Raw genomic sequence first — 17,403 nt, 5'->3', positions numbered from 1 at the left:
TGGGACAGTTGATGCTTATGCATCCCATGTTTCACAGATTCTAAACCAACATTGGCATGTATTGAGATTGGACCCCGATCTACAAGAAGTGATTGGTCTTAGACCTAGCATCACTTATCGAAGAGTGGCCAATATTAAAGATATCTTAGTAAATAGCCATTTTCAGAAGGAAGATGAAAGACAAACCACATGGATTCCCAACCCTTTCCCTGTGGGCACTGTGCCATGTGAAAATACATCACAATAACAACCTATAAGGGGTGACCCCCTTATGGGGACAACCCTCACTAGAACCCTCCCTAGGGAGGGTTCTAGTGAGGGTTGTCCCCATAAGGGGGTCACCCCTTATAGGTTGTTATTGCCAATTTTGCCCTGAACACTCTCAGGGACACTTTTTTGAGTATTGATGTGAAAATACATGGCAAAGATAAAAAGATTAGAGAATCTACTATGAGACAAATTATCAACTGTAGTAGTCAAAACGTCATTTACACTGCTACCTGCACTTGCCCGAAGTTATATGTAGGTAAAACTACACAGGAACTTAGAAGGAGGATAGGAAAACACATTAGTACTATCAGAACAGGGGTTGATACCCCATTAGCGAGACATGTTCGTCTGAGACATGAGAACAAAGCCGACATTTTGAAAATTTGGGGACTCAAATCAAGACAGGCCCAAGAAAAGGGAACACTGATAGATTGCTGTTAAAAGAAGAAACAAGATGGATCTATCATCTAAACAGCAAGAGCCCTAGTGGGATGAATGAAGAATTTACATTCACAGCATTTCTTAAATAATATATTTAGTATGGAGTAACTAATATCTATCAGGACCCTTGACTAATAAAGATAAACAGATAAAACAATATTATAACCCCTTAAAATTAACTTCTAACAAACGCCTGTGAAAATGAACTATTATCATTAAACCTAAACACATAAAGATATCCTAACCAATAAAACAGTGTGAATAATAACATTAGTTAATACACCCAAAGATAATAAATTAGGTCAATACTTACCGTTGGCCGTAGTACACATATAGGAGAGAAGAGGAGATCAGCGTCTGGATATGGAGGTATACAGTGGAGTTTTTTGTTGGTACTTTATGGTGGAAGAATGAAGGAATTCCTCCGGAGTGGTGAGGAGATCATCAGATGAGATGTCAACTAGGAAGAGGGAGAGAAAAAGATAAGAACAAATAAACAACATAGCATATCTCTCAAAATAAAAAGGTTGTGTAGGGGTGACTATTGGAAGTCATTCTGCCCCCAACATAATATTCCCTTATTTAACATTTTTACATCTCTACATAAATGAAGTATGCAAATAATCCAATATATAATCCAATAATAATATAAACCATAAAATTTCTATATACGTTATTATATGTGAAGAAAATAATCACTTGAATATTTAAGGAAGGATATATATACAAATATGTGTATATGGATTAAAAGAAAGGGAGATCTTATAACCAATTAATTTAATTCTAAATATACCATCATTGGTGTCAAGGGATCTAAATAATACTGGAAATATTATGTAGATCCATCAATAAGTGTTATATTTGAATAGAAAAAAATGAATAATCATGCAATAATTATATATTCACCATAGTATTTAGGGGTAGGAGAACATATCTCAATTAACCATCACAACCAATAAGATTATGAATTACGTATCTCAATAATAGGAAGTATGAGATTGGAGATATTCTGATATTTACAATATACAGTAGCTATAAATACCTATATAAAAGGAAACCAGGACAGTTGGCAGGCACTTTATAGAACACTGGATCATTCAATAACTTAGTGCAATGACATGCGCAGTGATTACGGAGAGCAGTTATAAACACTAAGTTCAAAGTCATGCGCACTACAATCGGTGCCGTCTGTCTTGCAAAGCAGGCGACTATTGGTCCTCTTAGTTCACGTGAGAGACGTGATATATTACGTGGGACACAGTGACTGGTGGAATAAGGACGTAAATGACATCAATAGTAAATTATAAAAGAAGGTAGACAGCGGTTGTGAACGCATTAGCCTCGCTACTCTTGACAAAGCTGATTCATCATCGAAACGTAGGGGGGGCTAGTAGTTAGACGTTTTAATACAACGTGCATAAAGGTGGCATATTAATAAGAATAGGGAGCCGGCACCAGGCGCAATCGTGTTTTGTAGTAGAAGCACACAGATTATAAGCATTGTCCGGGGCTAAATAAGTGTCCCATTATAGAGAGAGTGTTATTGACTCTCCAAATAAACACCACCTCAGAGCTGCTGGAAATTTTAAATGTTTGTGTGGGGTATATTTTAACCATTAACCAATAAAGTTACTATTCTAGTAAAGGGTTTTCCTGTTATTGATTGATTTGCCCTGTAACCTCCAGGGACATTCTTTAGATTTTTGCATTTTAGGAACTGTCCAGAGTAGGAACAAATCCTCATAGCAAACCTCTCCTGCTCTGGACAGTTCCTGATATGGATATAGGTGTCAGCAGAGAACACTGTGGTCAGACAGAAAGGAAATTCAAAAAGAAAAGAATTTCCTCTGTAGTATACAGCAGCCGATAAGCACTGGAAGCGTTAACATTTTTAAAAAGAAGTAATTTACAAATCTGTATAACTGTTTCAACTAAATATTGGAAGATCAGCCAGTCCTAATAAAACCAATGCATTTGGCCAACTTTCCACAAATGTGTATGGAGGCCTTTAGGGAGATCATTTTAGAGGAGGATAACTTAATATTGAAGAGAGATCTGGGGAATCTGGAGGCTTGGGCACAGACATGGCAAATTATGTTTAAATGTAGATAAATGTAAGGTTATGCACTTGGGCCGTAAAAACAGCATGTACAATTTTGTGCTAAATAATAAAACATTAGGTAAAACATCTACCGAAAAGGACTTAGGGGTACTGGTGGACTTTCCAGGATTCCAGAATTCCAGGAGGCAGTTGATGCAAAGGCTAACAAAGTCATGGTATGTATCAAGAGAGTCATAAAGGCTTGGGGACAGGAACATAGTTTTGCCATAGTTTTTGTATAAATCATTAGTCAGACCACATATGGAGTATTGTGTCCAATTTTAGACACCTGTATATATGAAGGAAATGGCAGAACTAAAGTGGGTGGAGAGAAGGGCGACAAAGATAACTGATGGTATGGGAGGATTCCAGGACCAAGACAGGTTATCAAGCTTGGGGTTATTTAGTGTAGAGAAAAGTTGTCTTAGGGGCAATCTGATTACAATGTACAAATATATGAATTGACAGTACAGAGATCTTTCCATACCTAGGCCAGAAACCATGACAGGGGGTGCCCTGTACGTTTAGAGAAAAGAAGGTTTCACCATCATCAAAGATGGGGATTCTTTACTGTAAGAGCAATGAGACTATTAAACTTTATGCCACATGATGTTGTGATGTCTGACTCAATAAAGTTCAAGGGGGGCCTGGATATTTTTCTGAGAAATATAATATTACTGTACAAGTTATGGATACTAGATTATTGTGAATAGAACATCCAGGGGCTTATTGGTGTCTGGAATTAATTTTTTTTCTGTCATGGGTCAAGAACTTGATAGACTCTTGTCTTTTTTCCAAACTTACAAACTACATAACTATTTTACTGTTAGAGATGTAAAATCTTGATATAGAAAAAAGTGGGCTTTCTTCCATTACAGCATGGGTGTCAAACATGCGGCCCACAATGAATATTTTTGCGGCCCGGGACACAAGGATGCCCCGTTTACCTCTCTGCGGCCCGCGTTAACTTTAAAAACACAGGGGACGCCGGGAGGTAGCGCATGCAGGGATTTCACCGTGAGCCCATAGAAAAGCAGAGCGTAGTGGAGCAGTGAGGAGGACACGTGCATGGTAAGTGACCAGCGGCACGTCATCTTCAGTGCTCCGACCACCGATCCTCTCCAGTCCTGGGACCTACTGCTATGGCTTATAGGCCATAGCAGTAGATCGTGAACCCGGACTGGAGGACCGGTGGTCGGAATACTGAAGTGGGGCAGTAAACAGGCACACAGCTTCCAGCCATACACTGTATTTGGCTGAAGGCTGTATGTCTGTGGGGGAACTGTACTGCACCTAATGTGGGGGAACTATACTGCACCTAATGTGGGGAACTATACTGCACCTAATGAGAGGAGCTATACTGCACCTAATGTGGAGGGAACTATACTGCACCTTATGTGGAGGGAACTATACTGCACCTAATGTGGGGAACTATACTGCACCTAATGTGGGGAACTATACTACACCTAAGGTGGGGGAACTGTACTGCACCTAATGTGGGGGAACTGTACTGCACCTAATGTGGGGGAACTGTACTGCACCTAATGTGGGGGAACTGTACTGCACCTAATGTGGGGAACTGTACTGCACCTAATGTGGGGAACTATACTGCACCTAATGTGCGGGGAACTGTACTGCACCTAATGTTTGGGGGGAACTGTACTGCACCTAATGTAGGGGAACTACCGTATTTATCGGCGTATAACACGCACTTTTTAGGCTAAAATTTTTAGCCTAAAGTCTATGTGCGTGTTATACGCCGATACCGCCCCAGGAAAGGCAGGGGGAGAGAGGCCGTCGCTGCCCGCTTCTCTCCCCCTGCCTTCCCTGGGGTCTAGAGCCCTGCTGCCGGCCCTTCTCACCCCCTGGCTATTGGCGCCGCTGCCCGTTCTGTCCCCAGGGGGAGAGAAGGGGCAGCGGCACCCATTGCCGGCGGCGCTGCCTCCCCCCATCCCCGGTGGCATAATTACCTGGGTCGGGTCCGCGCTGCTGCAGGCCTCCGGCATGCGTCCCCTTCGTCGTTGCTATGCGCTGCACGGTGCGGCGCATGACGTCAGTGCGCCGCGCCGTGCATAGCAACGACGCAGGGGACGCACGCCGGAGGCCTGCAGCAGCGCGGACCCGACCCAGGTTATTATGCCACCGGGGATGGGGGGAGGCAACGGGGCAGCGGCGCCGGCAATGGGTGCCGCTGCCCCTTCTCTCCCCCTGGCTGTCGGCGCCGCTTTTCTCCCCCTGGCTATCGGCGCCGGCAATGGGGCGCCGGTACCGATAGTCAGGGGGACAGAAAAAAAAACAAAACTTTTTTTACCCAAATATCCTTGGTAAAATGAGGGTGCGTGTTATAGGCCGGTGCGTGGTATACCCCGATAAATACGGTATATTGCACCTAATGTGGGGGAACTATATTGCACCTAATGTGGGGGAACTATACTGCCCCTAATATGGGGAACTATACTGCACCTAATATGGGGAACTATACTGCACCTAATATGGGGAACTATACTGCACCTAATGTGGGGAACTATACTGCACCTAATGTGGGGGAACTGTACTGCACAGTCTTGTGCAGGGGACGGAATCTTGTGCAGGGGGGCATGGGGTCTTGTGCAAAGGGGGGCGTCGGGTCTTGTGCAAAGGGGGCATGGGGTGTTTTACAAAAGGGGCATGGGGTATTGTGAAGGGGGTCATGAGGTGTTGTGAAGGGGGGCATGGGGTATTGTGTAAGGTGGGCATGGGGTCTTGTGCAAAGGGGGCATGGGATGTTGTGCAGGGGGGCATGGGATGTTGTGCAGGGGCGCATGAGGTGTTGTGCAGGGGGGCATGGGGTCTTCCGTAGGGTGGGCATGGGGTCTTGTGCAGGGGGGACATGGGGTCTTGTGCAGGGGGGGCATGGGGTCTTGTGCAGGGGGGACATGGGGTCTTGTGCAGGGGGGACATGGGGTCTTGTGCAGGGGGCATGAGATGTTGTGCAGGGGGGCATGGGGTCGTGTGCAGGGGGGGCATGGGGTCTTGTGCAGGGGGGACATGGGGTCTTGTGCAGGGGGGGCATGGGGTCTTGTGCAGGGGGCATGAGATGTTGTGCAGGGGGGCATGGGGTCTTGTGCAGGGGGGGCATGGGGTCTTGTTCAGGGGGCATGGGTTGTTGTGCAGGGAGGGCATGTTTTTTTTTTTTTTGATGCAGCCCACATAAACTTAAACTTTTTTGGCCCATGTTAGCCTTTGAGTTTGACATGCTTGCATTACAGTATAGAGACTAACTGCAGTGATGTCTCCCGTACGAGGCACACACGGGCGAGGATATCTTCTCTATAACACACACTATGAAGTAAAAAAGCAGCAGCACAGAGGATATTTTTAAGCAGTACTGAACAGTGTGAGCTGGAAATCAAGCAATGCGGTGGTCTGTGTGTCGATGTTGGCCTCTGCAGCTCCCTCCTTCTCCCATCTCTACATACTTCTACAGGCAGCATGAAACATGATACTTTACTAGGCTGATCCATCTCGAGATAGACTTAAGTTTTTTTTTTTTTTTTAAACGACAACGTGGTTAGGAGAGAAGAACGACGTGAAAAAGTGTATTTTTCTTTAGACTTTAAAAGTTTATTTTATTTGCAAGGACAAAACTAAATTGGCAAGGACAAAACTGTTTCTGAATCACATTTTTGCCATTAAAGGGGTACTCCGCCCCTAGCATCTTATCCCCTCTGATAAGATGTCAGATCGCAGGGGGTCCATCCGCTGGGGACCCCTGGGATCTCCGCTGCAGCACTCCACTTTCATTACTGCACAGAGCAAACTCGATCTGTGCGTAATGACCAGCGATACAGGGGCCGGATCATTGTGATGTCACGGTTCCGCCCCCTCGTGATGTCACGGTCCGCCCCCTTAATGCAAGTCTATGGGAGGGGGCGTGATGGCCACCATGCACCCTCCCATAGACTTGTATTGAGGGGGCGGGACGTGAAGTCATGAGGGAGCGGAGCCATGACCTCACAATGCTATGGCCCCTGTATCGCCCGTCATTACGCACAGAGCGAGTTTGCACACGCCCCCTCCCTTTAAGAGGATTTCAAACCAAGCGAGCTACAGAAAATAGTTTTTTTGTTGTTGTTGTTTTTTACAAAAACAAAGGCATGTACATGATCAGGATTAGGTACTGAGTAACAGTTTACTTTTTTGTGGATACCCTTTAAGTGGTTTAGTAATATCAGTACACCAAACTTACCTCTCCATTAAAGAAACAGAATATTGTTGCAACCAGCAATCCCTGAAAAAAAGACCATGTAAATTAAAGATTTATACAGCACAGAAGCTGACTAAGATTGTAAACTACAGAGTCACAATGAAACACAAAAGCTGACATTCAGAGATATACAAATGCAATCATCTATCATCCTTATGGTAATCATACATATTAATTTAACCCCTTAAGGACCAAGCCATTTTACACCTTAGGACCAGAGCGTTTTTTGCACATCTGACCACTGTCACTTTAAACATTAATAACTCTGGAATGCTTTTAGTTATCATTCTGATTCTGAGATTGTTTTTTCGTGACATATTTTACTTTAACATAGTGGTAAAATTTTGTGGTAACTTGCATCCTTTCTTGGTGAAAAATCCCAAAATTTGATGAAAAATTTGAAAATTTTGCATTTTTTTAAATTTGAAGCTCTCTGCTTATAAGGAAAATGGATATTCAAAATATTTTTTTTTATTCACATTTCCAATATGTCTACTTTATGTTTGAATCATAAAATTGACGTGTTTTTACTTTTGGAAGACATCAGAGGGCTTCAAAGTTCATCAGCAATTTTAAAATTTTTCACAAAATTTTCATACTCACTATTTTTCAGGGACCAGTTCAGGTTTGAAGTGGATTTGAAGGGTCTTCATATTAGAAATACCCCACAAATGACCCCATTATAAAAACTGCACCCCCCCCCCCCCCCCAAAGTATTCAAATTGACATTTAGTAAGTGTTTTAACCCTTTAGGTGTTTCACAGGAATAGCAGCAAAGTGAAGGAGAAATTTCACAATCTTCATTTTTTACACTCGCATGTTCTTGTAAACCCAATTTTTGAATTTTTATAAGGGGTAAAAAGGAGAAAATGTCTACTAATATTTGTAGCCCAATTTCTCTCGAGTAAGGACATACCTCATATGTCTATGTAAAGTGTACGGCGGGCGCAGTAGAGGGCTCAGAAGCGAAGAAGCGACAAGGGGATCTTGGAGAGTACGTTTTTCAGAAATGGTTTTTGGGGGGCATGTTGCATTTAGGAATCCCCTATGGTGCCAGAACAGCAAAAAAAAAAAAACACATGGCATACCATTTTGGAAACTAGACCCCTTGAGGAACTTAACAAGGAATAAAGTGAGCCTTAATATCCCACAGGGGTTTCACGACTTTTGCATATGAAAAAAAAAATATATATATGTTTTCACTAAAATGTGTGTTTCCCCCCAAATTTCACATTTTTGCAAGGGTTAATAGCAGAAAATACCCCCCAAAATTTGTAACCCCATCTCTTCTGAGTATGGAGGTACCCCATAAGTTGACCTGAAGTGCACTATGGGCGAACTACAATGCTCAGAAGAGGAGCACGATTGATCTTTTGGAAATAGAATTCGTTTGGAATGGTAGTCAGGGGCCATGTGCATTTACAAAGCCCCCCGTGGTGCCAGAACAGTGGACCCCCCCCACATGTGACCCTATTTTGGAAACTACACCCCTCACAGAATTTAATAAGTGGTGCAGTGAGCATTTACACCCCACTGGTGTTTGACAGATCTTTGGAACAGTGGGCTGTACAAATGGAAAATTACATTTTTCATTTTCACGGATCACTGTTCCAAAAATCTGTCAGACACCTGTGGGGCGTAAATGCTCACTGTACCCCTTATTACACGAGGGGTGTAGTTTCCAAAATGGGGTCACATGTGGGGGGGGGGTCCATTGTTCTGGTACCATGGGGGCTTTGTAAACACAAGTGGCCTTCAATTCCGGACAAATTTTCTCTTCAAAATCCCAATGGCGCTCCTTCTCTTCTGAGCATTGTAGTGCACCCATAGAGCACTTTACATCCACATATGGGGTATGTTCTTACTCAGAAGAAATGGGGTTACAAATTTTGGGGGGCTTTTTTTTATTTTCCCATGTGAAAATGAAAAATTTAGGGTGACACCAGCATTTTAGTGAAAAAAATATTTTTTTTCATTTTCCCATCCTTTAATGAAAATTTGTCAAACACCTGTGGGGTGTTCAGGCTCACTATACCCCTTGTTACGTTCCGTGAGGGGTGTCGTTTCCAAAATGGGGTCACATGTGGCTATTTATTTTTTTGGGTTTATGTCAGAACCGCTGTAAAATCAGCCACCCCTGTGCAAATCACCAATTTAGGCCTCAAATGTACATGGTGCGCTCTCACTCCTGAGCCTTGTTGTGCGTCCGCAGAACATTTTAAGCCCACATATGGGGTATTTTCGTACCCAGGAGAAATTGCGTTACAAATTTTGGGGGTCTTTTTTTCCTTTTACCTCTCGTGAAAATAAAAAGTAAAGGACAACACCAGCATGTTAGTGTAGAAATTTTTTTTTTTACGCTAAGAGGCTGGTGTAGACCCCAACTTTTCTTTTTCATAAGGGGTAAAAGGAAAAAAAAGCCACCAAAATTAGTAGTGCAATTTCTCCCGAGTACGGAGATACCCCATATGTGGCCCTAAACTGTTTCCTTGAAATAGGACAGGCTTCTGAAGTGAGAGAGCACCATGCGCATTTGAGGACTAAATTAGGGATTGCACAGGGGTGGACATTGGGGTATTCTACGCCAGTGATTCCCAAACAGGGTGCCTCCAGCTGTTGCTAAACTCCCAGCATGCCTGGACAGTCAGTGGCTGTCCGGAAATGCTGTGAGTTGTTGTTTTGCAACAGCTGGAGGCTCTGTTTTGGAAACACTGCCGTACAATACGTTTTTTTTTTTTATTGGGGGGACAGTGTAAGGGGGTGTATATGTAGTGCTTTACCCTTTATTATGTGTTAGTGTAGTGTAGTGTTTTTAGGGTACGTTCACACTGGCAGAGGTTTACAGTGAATTTACCGCTAGGAGTTTGCGCTGCGGCGAAAAATTTGCCGCAGCTCATACTTGAAGTAGTAAACTTACTGTAAACCCGCCAGTGTGAATGTACCCTGTACGTTCACATGGAGGGGCAAACCTCCAGCTGTTTCAAAACTACAACTCCCAGCTTGTACTGACAAACTGTGCATGCTGGGAGTTGTACTTTTGCAACAGCTGGAGGCACACTGGTTGGAAAACCTTCAGTTAGGTTCTGTTACCTAACTCAGTATTTTCCAACCAGTGTGCCTCCAGTTGTTGCAAAACTTCAACTCCCAGCATGTACTGATCCCCGAAAGGCATGCTGGGAGATGTAGTTATGCAACAGCTGGAGGTACACAACTACAACTCCCAGCATGCAGAGACAGCTGTTTACTGTTTAGGCATGCTGGGAATTGCAGTTTTGCAACATCTGGAGAGCTATAGTTTAGAGACCACTGCACAGTGGTCTCCAAACTGTGGACCTCCAGATGTTGCAAAACTACAACTCCCAGTATGCCCAGACAGCAAACTGCTGTGTGGGCATGCTATCAGTTGTAGTTTTGCAAGATCTGGAGGTGCACAGTATAGAGATCACTGTGCAGTGGTCTCAAACTGTAGACCTCCAGCTGTTGCAAAACTGCAACTCCCAGCATGCCTAAACAGCTCTCTGGGCATGCTGGGAGTTGTAGTTTTGCAACATCTGGAGGGTTACAGTTTAGAGACCACCATAGTGGTCTCAGACTGTAGCCCTCCAGATGTTGCTAAGTAACTCACCGGCTTCCGTCGGATCCAGGGAGCTGCGTCGCCGTCCTCTTCTTCCGCCGATCGTCGCCCGCTGCCGCCGCCGATGGGTAAGTGGATCTTCGGCGCCGTTCCCTGTCGGTTTCCCCGTCCTGCCCCGCCTATTGTGGGTGGGCAGAACGGGGAAACCGAAAGTAAACCCCTAGACCACCAATAGCAGAGATAGGAGGGGTGGCACCTCTGCCACCTCACTCCTATTGCTTCAAGGGGATCGTGGGTGTTTAGAACATCCCGATCCCCTTTATTTTCCGGGTCACCGGGTCACTATAGACCCGTATGACCCGGAATAGCCGCAAATCGCAAGTGTGAATTCACTTGCGATTTGCAGCGATCGCCGACATGGGGGGGTTTGATGACCCCCCCTGGGCATTTGCGCAGGGTGCCTGCTGATAGATATCAGCAGTCACCCCGGCCCGATCCCCGCCCAGCGTGTGGTGGGGACCAAAATTCCCACGGGCGTACAGGTACGCCCTTGGTCCTTAAGTACCAGGGAGCAAAGGTGTACCTGTACGCCCTTGCTCCTTAAGGGGTTAAAGGGGTACGCCGGTGAAAACCTTTTTTCTTTTAAATCAACTGGTGCCAGAAATTTAAACATATTTGTAAATTACGTCTATTAAAAAATCTTAATCCTTCCAGTACTTATTAGCTGCTGAATGCTACAGAGGAAATTCCTTTCTTTTTGGTACACTGATGACATCACGAGCACAGTGCCCTCTGCTGACATCTCTGTCCATTTTAGCAAACGTCCATAGCAGATGTATGCTAAGGGCATCATGGTGGCTCAGTGGTTAGCACTACTGCCTTGCAGTGCTGGGGCCTTGGGTTCAAATCCCACTTAGGACAACAATAAATAAAGAATTATTATTATTATTATAATGATGTCAGCAAAGAGCAATGTGCTCGTGATGTCATCAGAGATAATTCCAAAAAGAAAAAAATTTCCTCTGTAGTATTCAGCAGCTAATAAGTAGAGGAAGGATTAAGATTTTTTAATAGAAGTAATTTACAAATCTGTTTAACTTTCTGGCACCAGTTGATTTAAAAGAAAAAAAAGGTTTTCACTGGAGTACCCCTTTAAAATGAAACTGTCAAATGGTTCCACATAGTGATATTCCTTGTTGGGGTAAAAAGCACCTTCACAAGCACACCTTTAGATTTGCAAACCTCTGCTTTTAAAGGGGTAGGAAAACTTTTTTTTTTTTTATCCACTGGTGCCAGTAAGTTAAACAGATTTGTAAACTACTTCTATTAAAAATCTTAATCCCTCCAGTACTTATTAGCTGCTGAATACTACAGAGGAACTTCTTTTCTTTTTGGAACACAGTGCTCACAGTAGGAGAAATTCCCCATAGCAAATACATGCTGCTCTGGTCAGTCCCTAAAATGGACAGAGATGTCAGCAGAGAGCACTGTGCTCGTGATTCAGCAGAGAGCACAGTGTACCAAAAAGAAAATAATTTCCTCTGTAGTATTCAGCAGCTAATAAGTAATGGAAGGATTAAGATTTTTAATAGAAGGGATTTACAAATCTGTTAAATTTACTGGGACGAGTTGATTTAAAAAAAAAAAAAGTTTTCCACCGGAGTACCCCGTTAAGCCATGAAATAGCCTCATAAGAAACCAGCTGAAAGAGTTTCTTTCAATACAAGAATATGGTATTTTTTAAGGTTAGTTGTGATCTACTACCACTCAGATACCACACCCATGCTCAGTCACAGAACTAAGAGTTATAGGTGAGCTGTTTTTCTACAAAACATCAGAGGATAGGCACTAGGAACTAATGTGAAAGGCTCAGCAGTGAGGGAACACAATATATAGTGCACAAGAGCATGGAGACTCAATCTTCAGCAGCCAGGAAAATAAAGATGGAAAAGAACAACCTAGATAACTATAGCCAGCTGATGCCAAGTTTATTTGTGGTTACCGTGATTGGTTATACAGTCACAGGGAGCAGTTCCAATCACACTCGCCATGCCCCCTCCTGCCCAGTCAGTGGTAATTGACAGCCTAAAGGCAGGGAGAAGCGATGCACTGAGGTTTTCAATCAAGCCTGATTGGCAGGAAGGGACACAGCAAATGTGACCCTATCCACTTGCCTCTGTTTATCTCTAACGTCAGCTTTTGCAACAATTTAACTTTGATTTCAGCTCTTAATGGGACCGCAAAGAACTGTAGAAAAGAGCGTTGGAATGCTGTTCTCCTGACTTGTCAGGTCCCAGGGCTGGTGTGTGAGGCCCCAGGAACCGGACAGGTTTGACAACAGCCAATCAATCAGCAAGAGATTTATGAACTTTGTACATTTTAAATGAATATTAAACATCACTGAAATACGAACATCGTACTATGTTTGGCAAACAATATATTGCTATACATTTTACTATATATTACCTGATAATTCATGAGAATATGCATAATATAGTCAAAGACTTCTTCTGCTATTCGTCCACTTGGTCTCCATGGAAGCAATACAAACTGAATTCCAAGAAGGGGCACAAGGATTAGAGTTGCCCTCACAGCTTTCATGTAGAGATTAGATTCAGCTTGGTGTGTAACTTTCAGTTTTGTTATCAGAACACGAACAATATTCAGCAGAAAAAAAAGATTCACCTATATTAAAAAAAAAAAAAAAAAATCTGTAACTAAACTATACATGAGATATACAGTAACCCCCCGACCTGCGATGGCCCCGACATATGATAAAATCGACATACGATGGCCTCTCAGAGGCCATCGCATGTCGATGTCAGCATCGACATACAATGCTTTTATATGTCAGGGCCATCGCATTAACTGCTATCCGACAGCACAAAATGCTTAAGCTGCTGTCGGATAGCAGTTTAAGCATCCCTGGCAGGTTCGCTCACCTATTCCCGCTGCTCCGGGTCCACTTCGCGATCCTCCGGCATCTTCTGGATCTTCTCCAGGGTCCGGGCCTTACTTTCTGGCGTCGTTATTACATCAATACGCATGCCGCGCCGGCGCAGCAGCGTAATAACGTCACCAGAAAGCGAGGCCCGGACCCTGCAGAAGATGCGGAAGAAGCCGGAGGATCGCGAAGAAGACACCGGAGCAGCCGGACAGCATCGGGAGCCCCTTGGACAGCATCGGGAGCGGTGAGGACCTGGTCCGGAGTGGCGGGGACCGGTGAGTACAGCTTCCTATACTTTACATTGCACGGATCCCTCAACATACGATGGATTCGACAAACGATGGGTCGTTTGGAACGAATTACCATCGTATGTTGAGGGACCACTGTAGTTAAGTTCTAATCTCACTGAAAATATAAGGTGTCTATTATACGGTGTATATAGCTGCATTTACAGTACATATGTTCTAAAAACTAAACTAAAATGCAAAAAGAAAAAAAGAAAACAAAAAGGCAGTTAGGATATATTGAATACTTTTGTTCACACTTCTAAAAACATAAACATAAGCAGAATGTAACCAACAAAATGAATGCTTTACAATATTTTATTTGTTCCTGTGTCAGTCTAGATCTACACATGAAGCTTTGCTATATTTGGCCAAAAAGGCTTATAGCTTAACCACACGTTTTTCACAATTTTCCAGATTACTTCATATGCCCTGTATTGGATTGTACAGTCAATATGAAATCAGATGATGATCAGATAAAGAAGCAGCATGCTGCTTCTTCATCTAACTTCTCAGCAATGTGTCGCTTGTTTAGTCAGCTTGCCAAGGTTATTCTGCTTTGTAACTCTTAGAAACACTTATGCAGTTATAAACAAACAAAAAATTCTACATACCAACAATGCAGCACAAATAGGTCCATGAATAATATATAGTAAATGGGTGTCAGAACTAATCCAGCAGCTGCAAAGATATTAATATATTACAAATTATGACTACTATAAATACATTAATAATATGAAATAAAAACTCTACTGGAGAGATAACTCATACTTACTTGTCATTATAATACAAACTTCTAGCAACAGCATGTATACAAGCTGGTATCAGTGGAAATCCTGAAAGTAAATAATTTAATATTATCGGTCAAAAATTCTGGCAATCTTCATAGTTACATAGTTACATAGTTACATAGTTAGTACGGTCGAAAAAAGACATATGTCCATCAAGTTCAACCAGGGAATTAAGGGGTAGGGGTGTGGCGCGATATTGGGGAAGGGATGAGATTTTATATTTCTTCATAAGCATTAATCTTATTTTGTTCCAGGAATGTATCTAATCCTGTTTTAAAGCTGTTAATTGTTCCTGCTGTGACCAGTTCCTGAGGTAGACCATTCCATAAATTCACAGTCCTCACGGTAAAGAAGGCGTGTCGCCCCTTGAGACTAAACTTTTTTTTCTCCAGACGGAGGGAGTGCCCCCTCGTCCTTTGGGGGGGTTTAACCTGGAACAGTTTTTCTCCATATTTTTTGTATGGGCCATTAATATACTTATATACGTTTATCATATCCCCCCTTAAACGTCTCTTCTCAAGACTAAACAATTGTAACTCCTTTAATCGCTCCTCATAGCTAAGATGTTCCATGCCCCATATTAGTTTAGTCGCGCGTCTCTGCACCCTTTCCAACTCCGCAGTGTCCCTTTTATGGACAGGTGACCAAAACTGAACAGCATATTCCAGGTGAGGCCGTACCAATGCTTTATAAAGGGGGAGTATTATGTCCCTGTCCCTTGAGTCCATGCCTCTTTTGATACATGACAATATCCTGCCGGCTTTGGAAGCAGCAGCCTGACATTGCATGCTAAGAGCTTCACTTAAGAGCAACATGATACCTTAAAGCAGTGCAATTTATCTTCAGTTTTCACGTGTATTTTCCACTAATATGTTCTATTAAATGATTTTTCACCCTTTAAAAAGGGGTTATCCACCATAAGCTGATTTTAGTACTAACATGCCATACAGCAATGAACATGCACAGGAAGGATCCGTGCTTGTCTAGGAGCTAAATGGCTGTGTTGTAAGTTCAATATAACACTGTTGATTTATTTTGGTGAGAACTACAAATCCCAGGATTCTTTGTTTGTACGTGTGAGGTCACTTTTCTTCCTCCCACACATCAGCCACCCCACCCATTGAAGCACAGGTGACCTGCCTTCCATGCTGTGCTGTGAACAGTAGACCAGTGTCTTCTAACCGGGGTGCCTCCAGCTGTTTAAAAACTAAATGATCCCACCCAGCAGTCGCTCCACCCATTGAAGCAGACAGGCTCCTTTGAACACCTGACTAGTGATGTAATGCCTCAGGCCACATTGCAACCTAGGAAAACCTGAGAGGACACTCATTTTGTATGCAAGACCACCATCACACACAGGTACAGACACTATATTATGAACTACACTAACTTTACAGCTCCTGTAACATAGCCAAATAAAAAAACTATAGGAATTTATTTCTGTATAGGTAGATAAGCTAAGAAGATAAGCTACTTATAGCTGACCTTTATTTTATCCTGTCTGAAACACAGGCATCATAAAACAGGGGCAGGCTGCCTTATTATAATAGTGTGGCTTCTCCCCGCCTCTCTGTGCTTGATTCATAGGTCTTTCCTTATGTACATTCATTAAACTGATGACAGGTTCCATCTTTAAGGTTCATCTTCACAAATATTTTATATTAAAAAAAAAAAAAAAAAAGGAATCCGATACCGATCAACATCGATCTAAGTTCCTGAACCTCTTTTTCTGAAAAAATTCTATGCACCAATTAGTGTTTTACCTTTTAACTCCACTTCAACTGGAAATGTGAGGCGTGCCTGTGGTAATACATTGTTCAATTTCAAAACCATATCTCACTTCTAAATGGGTCTTCCTATTAAACACTCATTGAAAAATAAATACGGTAGTAATAATAATAATGCACCAGGAAGGAGATGTTGGTATCTAGTAAAACATGTAAATGATTACAATATTACAATGAAAGGATAAGTTTATTGGAGAAAACTGTACAAATGAAAGAAGGCTACAATATCCTGTTGGGACGCCTCTAGCCCGGATACCAGATGAGATATGGTTTGGCATGGAAGCATACAGGTAATATGGCATCCTGTGGCACATTTGCAGTTGCTGCAGCTGGGACTGTAAATCCTGCGAAGGTTGTGGAAGCTGGTTTAACATAAATGCATGTTTGAAGATTAATCTGGTAATCAAGCTGGCCAAGGATGTGCTGCAATCTGGGAGAGACATTCCTGGATCATTCCTCTAGTATTATCCTGCTAAAAAATGCCAGTTGGAACCCTGCCATGAGAGGCAATACATATGGCCTCATGATGTCCTACAAATCGCTAAGCTTTAGTGTCCCTCGTACAACAATTAGGGGTGATTGACTGTCATATGCAATAGCTCCCAAGATCATCACACCAACAGCTGGGGCCATTCAAGAGCAAAGGCAGAATTGAAGCGCTCACCATGAGACCTCCATACTCTAACTCACCCATTGTTGGATCCCAAACAGCACCTGCATTTTTCACTAAAGACTTCATAGTTCAAGGTCATAGTGGAGGTTTCTCGTTCATGCAAACGAAGACTATTATGGCTTGCTGTCTATGGTAGCACATAAAATGGGTGCCATGACATCAAATTTCCTTCTGCTAAGTGCCTGCCAAGTACCCGTGTCTGGAAGTTGGACAAGGGACTGTGAGAGCTGCTCATGCTTGTTGGGGGACAAACAATCGTCTCTACTGGTGGTCAGTTTAGACTGTGCTG

At 43.0% G+C, this 17,403-nt stretch overlaps 1 protein-coding gene across 1 annotated transcript in view; it reads right to left on the bottom strand.

Annotated features, from left to right (window-relative positions):
• Positions 1 to 17,403, bottom strand: part of CALCRL (calcitonin receptor like receptor) — a 264,381-nt gene that overhangs the window by 13,501 nt on the left and 233,477 nt on the right. Inside the window, exons 9-12 of the mRNA XM_056533480.1 lie at positions 14,639 to 14,699; positions 14,478 to 14,544; positions 13,099 to 13,317; positions 7,041 to 7,082 (exon numbers count right to left, since the gene is read on the bottom strand). Coding sequence (XP_056389455.1) covers positions 7,041 to 7,082; positions 13,099 to 13,317; positions 14,478 to 14,544; positions 14,639 to 14,699 — 389 coding nt within the window. The remainder of the gene's footprint in view (positions 1 to 7,040; positions 7,083 to 13,098; positions 13,318 to 14,477; positions 14,545 to 14,638; positions 14,700 to 17,403) is intronic.

The sequence above is a fragment of the Hyla sarda genome, chromosome 8 (genome assembly GCF_029499605.1).
Source record: "Hyla sarda isolate aHylSar1 chromosome 8, aHylSar1.hap1, whole genome shotgun sequence".
NCBI lineage: Eukaryota > Metazoa > Chordata > Amphibia > Anura > Hylidae > Hyla > Hyla sarda.
The sequence above is the reverse complement of the archived record's forward strand: the minus strand, read 5'-3'. Positions and strand labels throughout refer to the sequence as shown.